Raw genomic sequence first — 11,255 nt, 5'->3', positions numbered from 1 at the left:
ACTTGGGTCCCAGATATAGTTTTGTGTGAATTTTATCAGTGGTGTATTTTCCAGTATTAAACACTCCTGTCTATATGATAAATGTATGTCACAATGTACACAGGCTGGACGAAGTGGTAAAAAAATATTTTACGATGGAGTGCAGCAAGTAAGTAAATGTTGTTTTTACATGTAACACATGAAAATAGAATTCATATCTTCAACTCATTGTGTAATTTTCTATTTATTATATAGACAAATCTATCGCTTGCCATTTTTCAGACTGTTTGCACAAACAACTGTGAAAAAGCGGGAAATGATGTCATACCTATCCTCACTAGTGAGCCTGAGGATATAGAATATACATGTACGCCACTTGGCTCCCTGAGAAATAGTTTTGTATGAATTTTATGAGTGCATATGGTGTATTTTCCAGTAAAACACTCCTGTCTGTATGATAAATGTATGTACAGTGTATGTGCACAGGCTGGACAGTCATGACCATTAAATTCTGGGGAATCTGGCTGCAAAAGGAAAGCAACTGGTCATAAAACCAACCATGGAAAAGGAAGTTTCTAATGCCAGTTCTGTTTTTTTCATCTTCAAACTCTGAGAAGCTGGTCACCTTCTAATAATTACATAGTACATAAGTTTTCAGCCAAACCAGTTTCTTAAACTTGCTGGCTGCTCACCACAGCCTGGTACAAGAGTATCTGATAGTCTGGACAATGAATGACAGAATAAAATATATATGTCAGGGCTCAAAGTTAGCGACCAGCTGGTCGCATATGCGACTAGATTTTTTATTTTGCGCCTAAAAAATTTTATGTGATCGCACTCACGCGCCTAAAAACGCCCAAGCTCAGTGCGCCTGAATCGGGGCCACTTTGTTTCCTCACCTGACAATTCTTGTGTACTCTGCCTGATTAACATGAAACAGAAGCTTGAAATAATAAATTCAAATGTGGATGTAACACAATTAGGTTCCACATAAGAAAGTTGCACCGTTTTTCTTACATCAGTGTGTGTTTTATTTGTTGTTTTTCCAAGTACATTTCTTGTCCGCGTTTCATCCCAGCCCAGACTTTACCCCAGACTCTTCTCGGTTATGTAACCGCACCGCTGACACGTACGTACGTACGAGTGAAGGCAACCTTCTGAAACACGTGCTTCTTGCGCAATTTAGTTCGCTTTTTTTTTGCCGATATTAAACAATCTGGGTTAAGAGACTTTTTTCTTCAAGGTAAAAACAAGTGTTACAGTTAAGTCAATGCGCTGTCAACAATTTAATTTATTCTCTTTTTCGAAACACTCATTTACAAAAAGAAAATTTATTCTCAAACAGCCGGCCGCTGCCTTCCAACACATTTGACCCACCTCCAGCAGTTGTGAAGTGGTTAAACAGTGGACAGAGATCAAGGCGAGCTAACCTTGCCTACAGAAAGTAGCCAAATGAATTATTTTCAGTCGGGTGATCCGTGGGACTTGAAGGATTTCGTCTGATCGAGAGGATTAAATGACGTTATTCCTTACCTTCGCTTTGTCTTATTATCATGTTGAACGTACCATAACATGTAATATTCAAAAAAATGTAACATTATTATTGCTATCTCAAACGTACAGTAAGAGACTGAAAGAAACAAAGACATGATTGAAATAAAAGATTACCGTGCTGATTATCGATCGGCAAGCGAAAATAAGAAAAAGAAATTAACAACGTGTCGGTGTCGTCATGACACCATTATCAACGATCACATAAAATGTCTGAAAATAAAATGTCTGAAGCTTCTGATTTTTCTTTTTGGTGCTACCAGTATTTTAAGTTGTGCTCCTAAAATTTTTATCTGTGCGCCTAAAATTTCGGCAATGCGCCTAGAAATTGACACCTGGTAGCACAGGTGCTCCCAAAGCCAAAAATAAACTTTGAGCCCTGTATGTCAGTTTAAAATCTTAGCTTGTCACCTCTAGATATATATAGCCACTTCTCATCTTTTTTAGTTTTACAGTTATTAGTTAATAATTTGTCCTGTTACAATATTTCAATGCAGCTTATCTTGATGACCTATATATGTCAATGAATAAAAAATAAAAAAAGTGTACCAGCAGAGCTTTTTGCAGAATGCCAACTCCTGAATGTCAAATCTACCAAGTCTTGATAATGATAAACTGTTTGCCACCAAGTCTTTATAATGATAAACTGTTTGCCATATCCATATTAACAACAACTGAAAGTTACATAGTGTAGAAGGGTGCCTCAAGACCTAAATAATATTGGTCAGTGCTTAACTCTAAATGTTGTGGATGAGTGTTTAATTAACCAATACACACCTCTGTTCATTTGGCACTAACAGCATTCAAAAAGCACCACAAAACGAAAGATCCCGACAACACTATACCATAATTATTTCACCAAACAAAGTTATCCTAAAATAATCAACAAAAATTAAACCTTTAAATTAACCTACAACAATGGTCTCCACAGCATAGTATATTGCCCTCTTTAGGAGCAGACAAGAAAATTATTTTAACTTTTAAAAATGTTAATTAAAGTAATTCCCATAGGATCTAGAAATGAAAATTTTCTGTGGAGGAAAATATAGTGCCTTGTAAAATACAAGTTGTAAGTGAAAGCTACGGTTTCCATTGATTGTCACACTAAATCAGGCTGCAGTGATTTCTTTCATAAGTAAGAACGTTAATTAATCCTTAGCATATTGCACGTGTGGCATTCATGGAAAGCAGGCATCTCTTATTATTATCATAATTTCTTCTTTTGTTTTTAGTATTAGTTAAATTTTTATCATTTTTCTCATTGCCTGATGATTTTCACCGTGGGTGAATAACGTTATTGTTATTGTTGTTATTGCATGATTCATTCATGTAAAGCATTCTGTGATTTTGCCTCTATCTAGCGGCATACCCTTAGCTACTGTAGCACTATACGAAACCTTTCAATAGTTGTGCAAAGTTCTTATTAAAATAATTTAATCGTTAAATTACTAAGATTTTTATCTTAAATGCAAGGCAGCTAGCAGGTAAAATATTAACCAATGAAAAACAAGAATTCAAGTTCATAGCTGAGTCCAATAGAGGCATTGTTTACTTGTGTTACGAGATTTCCATGCTGTTCATACAGAGACTGTGCCTTTGTAAACAAATTCAAACTAGGCTACTCACAATATTTGAACATATAACTATATTGCAACGAGTAGAATCATCGTTTCTACGTATTGAAAAAAGAATTCCAATAAAAGAAATCTAAACAACAGATTTTAATCCGCGATTTCGTTGGAAAGTGGCAAAATTAATGAAGAATTCAGTAGGCTTGTTCACACTTCAAATATCTTACTAGAAACAACGACCAATGCAAGCATTGAAACGAAAAGAAAACAAGTTTGTGTTACGGTGAATCGAACGTTCTTCTACAGCTTAAAGGTAACCATTTTCAAGAAATAAAGCAAAAGGAAAACCTGAAATATTTGTGACATAGAGTGTTCGTGATGAGGTATTTAGATTTGTATTTAACGTGACAAAGTGGAATTTCCCTTTGAGCTAATCTTGGCGCAAACCAGCTCGCATCCGAGTGTGATGTAGAACTTTATGCACAATTCTTCAATTCTCTGCAACGTGCAAGTCGCAGGCAATGAAATATTAGTTTTTAAAACGATCTTCTATAAAAAGTTGGCCGGAAACGCTTCGTCTATTTACAGAAAAAAAAAAAAGAAAAAGCGGCTACAAACGAATTGTTGTCAATGTATACGAACTCCCGGCAGCGAGACCGTGTAATGCCATAAACTAAACAACAACGCACACTCACCTTGAATAACGAAGCGAAATAAAATCATTCGTCTCATTTCTGCCTTCTTTTTAACGTAGAAATAAAGGTTAAGTGATATGAAGACCGGTTACTGCGGTTGTTTGAGGTCGCCATATTGGTTTACCTTTGCTATAGTTAGGCTTGATCTGTTCGTTAACTATCTACACGAACGGTGAAACCATAGACAGCAAGTTTGGAGAAAACAACTTTTGATCTCAGAAAAAACAATTGATTTATTGTGCCCTATTGTCTCATTAACTTCGCTAATTCTTTGGTGTTTTATTTGATATAGGAGAAAGATTATATCTAAGACGATCTCGCTCTTGGTTAACATTTGGAACCAATTGCTTTTGGGGTTCAATTCTATTTATTGTCTTATCAAACACTGGATTCTCTTTACCATCAAAGAATGCCGAGCATTCGCTCGATATCAGTGACGTTTAAGAGTAAATGTTTTGTAAGGAAACTTTTTGCTGAAATTGCGTGGGAATCGAGGAAATATTTTAAAGAGCGATAGCATGCTCTTGATTTTGGTCACGCACAAATAGTTTTTTAATAAAGCTAACGGTATTCAAAAGTGGAAAGTGTCGAAAGTGCTTCGATAGTAAACGTAAAGCGCGAAAAAAACTCTAGGTGAATTAGAAAACAAAAAGATTTCTTTTAAAGTATTTTAAATGCATACTTCCAGAGTTTTTCAAGTGAATGGTCACGGCATTGAGTATGTACGACTCGCTCTCCGCGGGATTGTAGGTTTACGAAGGTACTCTTCAGTGATTTTCATAACACGACGCAAAAGCTGTCTAAGACGGAAATCTTAGCACAAATTTAATTACTTTCGAGTATTCTTTAATTTGGGAAATCAACATAATCGTATTTCATTCTCCAGATTTCTGGAAACTATGATAACGGATAAAACTAGTTCTAAATTTTGTGACAGGTAGAGCATTGTTTACATTGCGAAAGTCCTGACAGCGGAAAATTTAGCAAAGTGGCTTAGTCTCTCAAAGTGGAAGGATAAATTTTACTGAGGTACAGACCAAGCCGGCGGAGCTCGGGAGCTGCATAAGGGCAATTAAAGTTACGAATGGAATATGCCACGAATCTGGTGTCGACGGCATTTGTTCGATCACAGGCGTCCCAAGCTCACGTTTAGAGAAAGCGAAAAATTAATTATCTATTTATTCATATATGCGTCACGGCTGTGTGAGTTGGAACGTGACCTTTCATCTTACGCGGTGTTAGGTTACATGAGAACCGTTGAGAATTTGAGACGTTGTATGGGGAATTCTTGGTTTTCACGTGACGTCACCAAATTCTAGAATTCAAAACTGGGACGCCTACAAAATTTTTACATTCATTCAAGGAAAGATTACCTAAAAATATGTCTGTTCACAATTTCTTAGCTCGATGTCGTGCTTCCTTTTGAAAATAAAACAGTTTCAAATTCCGAGTTTCCATCGTGCGTGACATCAGGAGGACGGCCGTGACAGAGCTTTTCCGTCTCTTAAAAATGACTCTTCGGGTGATTTTCAGCATTTTAAACAATTTAAGTTTGAGGAGAAATATTAATCACACATTCGAAAATTCACAACGGCAAACAAGCATCTTTTCTGGCAAAAGTGAACTCCATATGTTTTTTTCTTATTTCCGGCCGCCATGTTTGTGCCCCTCAGAGGGACACAAACATGGCGTCTCCATACTAAGCTCTATAAATTTATGTGGAACATTTTGTCAAATAACTCGATTACGGAATGCTGCACAGACCTGACACTTGGACAGATGCCTTATTTATTTATCCTCTATACCATGTCAATTTCTTGACTTTATTCATGGAACGGTTTCGGTGTTTTTTTTCAATGGCGTGACAGTGAAAACCGAGAATAAAATATCGTTCATTTATAAACTTCGTTTAATGAAGGAGAGAACAGTGGTGGCATAAAAAGCCCAAAACAGCGAAAATAACGCAAAAGCACAACGGACACACAAGAGGTGAGTTTGTTTTAATCATCTTACGTAAAAAATGAGGATATTTTAATGTATTTAGCGTTCTAAATGAACGATATTTTATTCCCCATACAACGTCTTATAAGGCGCTCAAATTCTCAACGGTTCTCATGTAACATAACACCGCGTAAGATGAAAGGTCACGTTCCAACTCACACAGCCGTGACGCATATATGAATAAATAGATAATTAATTTTTCGCTTTCTCTAAACGTGAGCTTGGGACGCCTGTGGTTCGATGGTCTTCTGTGAAAACAGACGACGTTCCGCGGATCCCGCCAGGCGCCAGGGAACCAGTGATGGCGCCAAGCGAAACGTCGTCCTTTAGGCTTATCCAGAGTTTCGAAACGGTCCCTCTGAAGTCATGCAGTGCGGAACTTTTTTTTTTTTGCTCAAATCTCCAAAGTTGCCAAACAAAGACAAACAAATGGTTGTGTAATCTGTTGGCTCCTCCCTTGTCTCTCCTCTCTTCTTTCTCCTTTGCTTTCTTTTTCGCGTCAATCTGAACCTTCTCAGATACACCAAACCAGCCGTGTTTCGGAGTCATCTCACGAAAAGTGCTCAAGTTTTATCGGCCACCTTTTCAAAAAATCGGCTTGTCGATATACTGCCTTCGTTGTAGTACTGTTCCCTTGCCGCAGTACTTGCGTCACTAAGCTAAGTTCTGTCATTTTATAAGTTAACTTCAACAATATAAGTCTCGGTTCAAAACATTGGATATACAAACGAAAATGATCTTAATACATATAGTTTTCCGGGAAATCTTTCATATATTTCTCCGTTTACATTCAAAGGATTTTACTGATCAAGGTCTGTACAAGATCTGGCTTCACATGGGGAAAAAACGGATAATTACTTTTTGTTGATAATTAGCAGTATCTCAATAGCAATTATGTTAACGATATTCTAAAAACTTGAGAGTGTGGGAAAGTGACCTCATGTTATATTGTCTGATGTCTAATGTCATGCTTGGAATGAACCACGATGAAAACACACACACACACAACAAAAGAATTTTACAGGTGTGATGTTTAAAGGACTAGATACCGGATTTACCTTTCAAATTTCAGAGCTTATGCTGATCTAAACAGTTTTCCCGTTATGACTGGTGTAGAATTTTGTCCAGACAATTTCAGTTTTTAAAGGAATATGCATATTTGTGAGTGGAGAGTATTGTCGACTGTGTTTGATTGTTGGAGATTATCAAATATACAGAACATTATATTTAGAAGAAGATTATTAATGAATTTGTACATAAATGAAGCGGTTTCTGAATTAATTTGATCACAAACGGAATTATACAGAATCTTTCAAATAGAGGTTTTGTGGTGCTAACAAATCCGACATAAATATTATACGAATCAACCTTTTTAGTGTAATTTTACGGTTAGTAGGAATGTTTGTTCTGGAACTTTCAGGGGGCAACGTTCGCCCAAACTAGATATTATAGTTTCAGTCCATAGACGAAGTGAATAGTGTAGAGACAATAGGCTCTTTTAAGATATTTAATAGATAATGGCTAACGTGTCTTTTTTAAAAGACACGTTAGCCATTGAGGTACTTTGAAGTACCTTAATGGCTCTTTTTTTTTTAAGTTTTCTGGCAAATATCATGATCACTGTGTGCTACCCCGAGTAAGGCTAAAGCATTTGTTGAACGCATTTGAAAAGAAAAAATGTTGACGCCAATATATAATATTGCAGAATCAGGGTACACCAACATTGTTTAGCAATGAGGAAGAAAAACGGCTAGAATTCTTTAATTTGTTGGAAAACAAACAATAATTAGAGTGTTGTGTCCCGTTTCTGTTTGATCATTATACCGGAACTGGCTAAGAATGGTACCAAAACGTCACCATTCGCTTTATAATAATATAACATGATCCGGTTAAGCGGTCCCCCGAAAAACAGACAAAAACAGAATCCGTTTTAAGTCGACGTACTGACATGCCACAAATCTCAGTTCTACGGTATGTCAAAGGGTTATCGACGAAAAAAACATTTTTGGGAGTTTTGGCGTGATCAGGCTCACGTTTTCCGTCTCCTGTTATATTGTAAGACCTTTTCTATTTATGTTTGTTTCATGAACGAGCAACGACTTCTGTATCAAGATTTTAAAGTCGAAACCCAGACAATCTCTCTGTCTTGTCAGGGTCCGCAGAGACGCCGGGAAAAGGCAAGTCTAGTTATTTTCTCAGTGAAAAAATTAAGAGAGTTGCCCATGATCTTCTGAAGATTTAGCCGTAACGTCGTGAGACTTTTATTTGGCAGGGTAATATGCCAAGGGCACCAAACGGATCGTTTCTGTTAATTATCTGTTCGGAAGGTCCTTAATCCGCTACAATTTTCTAAGGGGAATTTTCACCTCGAACTTTCGTGATAGGGAAAATTTAAGGCTCAGTGTTTTCTGATTGATAAAAATATCGTTTCGGGTACCGAAAAAAGTAAGCTATGATTTCGGAAAGAATTAAGACCTAAGGTTTTCGGGAAATGGACAAAAATGCCCTAGTTATTTCGAAAAGACTGAAGTTCCCCTAGAATGACCGAACAGATAAAAATATTATAGTGCAGCCTAAAATGAACCAACAGAGCTTTAAAGACACTTCAGATAGCCTAAAATAGCATTTCAAAGGTCTGAGAGAAAACTGTCGTTGGGTGCCATGCTTGCAAATGTCAACATATTGACATACACGAGGTATGTAAATTAGGTCACGTGACCTGTTACGGCCGCAACATTCGAGAACACTCTTGAGCAAAAATGGCACCACTTTCTATTGCCTTCTCGGAGGCTGTCTAGCCGTAGTTTTGTATAACTTTACGGCTATTAGGTACTTCATTTCTGTGCTTGGGCTTTTTTAAATATTCGCTCAATAATTTTGAAAATGGACGGCTTATTTTACTAGGAAGGGAGTGGGCACTAGTAAATATAGCCATTTCTTTTCAAAATCAAAGGCCCAAACACAGAAATGAAGTGCCTTAAACTCGCAAACTTTTAAGGCAACGGACAGCCTTCAGGAGGCAATAAAAAGTGGTGCAATTTTTGCTCAAATGTTTTCATAAATGTTGCAGCCGCGACAGGTCACGTGACCTAATTTACATTGCTCGTGTATGTCAAGATGTTGGCATTTTTAAGTACTGTATATTACACTTCCCAATTCTTACTAGGTTATGGCTAAATCTGATCCAGAAGATAGACCCCCCCTTGCTTTTTCGAGTAAATAAACTAGAGACCCATGCCTTAATTTTCTTGAGTTAAAACAGAGTACTTCGTGCTGCAACCTTTGGCAGAATGAGATAAATCAAAGATCCACATTTGTCATCAATTTGGTGACGAAATGATTAATACGGCATAGAAATCCATCAAGTTTGCCGGCAGCAAACTTAACAATATTAAGTGCGATGGCCGATCTCTACCCAATAATAATCAGTTTGTAAACCATGGTGGTTATAGTTACGCGCCTATGAACCCATCAGAACGGCACCAAGGAACTGGTTTATTTCTCTGCAAAAATTATCGATACGCAGCACCGCTTTGTCATTGTTTTTCTGTCGAGTAGACGGCCCTCAAAACATTCTAACCTGGTGCTGAAAGCCTCTTATAATGTCACCCCCAAAAATTTCCCGGTTCATTTTTACTATATTTAAAATTTAAGACTGGCCGCCGGTTAGGAGTAAAAAACCAAAAAAAACTTACAGTGAAAAATAAGCAAAACGTGGGAAAATGACTTCAATTTAAACCTTTTGCAATTCGTTTAATAATCTGTCCAACCAAATGAATAGCACCTAATCAACTGAATGGCATCCGTTCATCTGTAATTCTTGTTTTTTTCATCCGAAACAACAATAAAATATAATTGTTAAGTGAAAAGCTGGTATTATAAAGTGACTCTCATTCATCTCCGGTGCTTTGAATTTCACACCTTGCACAGATGCCTGACAAAAACACACTAATCTCCAAGGAAAGACCTTTTTTTTAAATCAATCATTGTTTCCTTCGACAAGAGTAAGCGACAAACCATTGAAAATTAGAGTGACAAAACACTATTATGATTCGTGCTGCATGCAAGAAGTAATTATTTACCATTGAGTGAGCTGAAGAATTGTTGATTAGGAGTTTTAAACTGAAAACAAGAGTTGGAGGAATGAACTCGTCACATAACACCACCGAATCGTTCTGGAATATCAAAGCGTCCAGAATTTATCCGCTGCCTCTAAGAAGCCTTGAAGAAGAGATATTTGAAATTGTTGTGGGATGCGTTTTGCTGTTTTTTGGCCTAACAGGGAATGGACTCGTTTGCTATGTGATAAGTCGGAGCCGCTATACAAGATCTTCAATGTATTTCTTCCTGGTGCAACTCGCTATCGCAGATATCCTTGTGTGTTCTGTTTCTATTCCACTTACTCTTATGACGACGTATCAAACGCCATTACTGCTGATACAAGACAAAATCTTGTGCAAAATAGTTCGCTTCGTTCAGTATCTCCTTCCGCCTGCGTCAGTCAGCATTCTAACTGCAACAGCAGCAGACCGCTTCATCCATATTTGTTATCCTCTACGATTTCTAAACCAAGCCAGGAAAATAAAGTATCTGGCCATATTTGCGTGGTTATATGCCGTAATTTTAACACTCCCAGTTTTGCATCTGATTAGCACGCGACCGGTCGAGTTCAATAACAAGGTTTATCAATTCTGCGCGATAAAGGAGACATCTGGGGATTTCAAACTTGGTTCGATTTATTTGACAGTCCGTGGGATTCTCGGGCTGTTTACACCTCTTGTGATTATAATCTTCCTTTACTACAAAATTGTCAAGACAGTGTGGAGGCGAAACTCCGTCAGAAGCCGAATGCGAAGAAACGTTATTAAGAGTTTGACTATGGTAGTGGTAGTATTTTTCCTGAGTTGGTCGCCATTTTCAATCATATCAAAGTACTCAATTTTAGTTGAGAAGCGCTACGACACCATTTCCAGAGCAGAGTTAATCACATTTTGGATCGGACTGTCAGCTTCGGTGTATAATCCCTTATTTTATGCATTCTACAACAAGAATTTCCGGTGCGCATTCCGGGAGGTTGTGCTACATGGAAAAACAACAGAAACGACGCTTGCTGTTTATCCACCAGAAAATTCTATTAGAAGTCTTAGAAGGGCGACGACAATAAACCGAATTCCTGAAATACAAACTGGGACACCCATCTTACTTAGATACACTATAAAACCCACTTAAAAGGTCTTACAACGGGCAAGTTTACTCGTCATTGTTGAATACGAAAATTGGAATCGAATAATTCTCAAGCTCATATTTTGAAAATACATTTGAAAACAAACAATATCAATGTTTAAATACGTACAGCAGAATCATTTCCTTTCACATCAAATGTCTAATAAGCCAAAGCAAACATTTTAATGTGTTTTAAAACGATTCATGCTAATCGCCATTGTACATTTGAACACGC

The 11,255-nt window shown here is 37.3% G+C and overlaps 2 protein-coding genes across 2 annotated transcripts in view; one reads left to right on the top strand and one right to left on the bottom strand.

Moving 5' to 3' along the window:
• LOC146484075 (uncharacterized) overlaps nucleotides 1–3,948 on the bottom strand; it is a 29,581-nt gene extending 25,633 nt beyond the window's left edge. Inside the window, exon 1 of the mRNA XM_085105379.1 lies at nucleotides 3,797–3,948. Coding sequence (XP_084961505.1) covers nucleotides 3,797–3,833 — 37 coding nt within the window. The 5' untranslated portion in view covers nucleotides 3,834–3,948. The remainder of the gene's footprint in view (nucleotides 1–3,796) is intronic.
• Nucleotides 3,949–9,940: 5,992 nt separating this feature from the next.
• LOC146484074 (putative G-protein coupled receptor 19) lies at nucleotides 9,941–11,026 on the top strand. Its single transcript, XM_085105517.1, has one exon. It carries the CDS (start codon nucleotides 9,941–9,943, stop codon nucleotides 11,024–11,026), a length of 1,086 nt encoding a protein of 361 aa, XP_084961643.1.
• The last annotated feature ends 229 nt before the right edge of the window (nucleotides 11,027–11,255 follow it).

This window comes from Pavona decussata, unplaced genomic scaffold, assembly GCF_977016875.1.
Source record: "Pavona decussata unplaced genomic scaffold, jaPavDecu1.1 SCAFFOLD_37, whole genome shotgun sequence".
In the NCBI taxonomy this organism is placed as follows: domain Eukaryota; kingdom Metazoa; phylum Cnidaria; class Anthozoa; order Scleractinia; family Agariciidae; genus Pavona; species Pavona decussata.
Note: the sequence above shows the minus strand (reverse complement) of the source record. Positions and strands in the feature narration are given on the sequence as shown.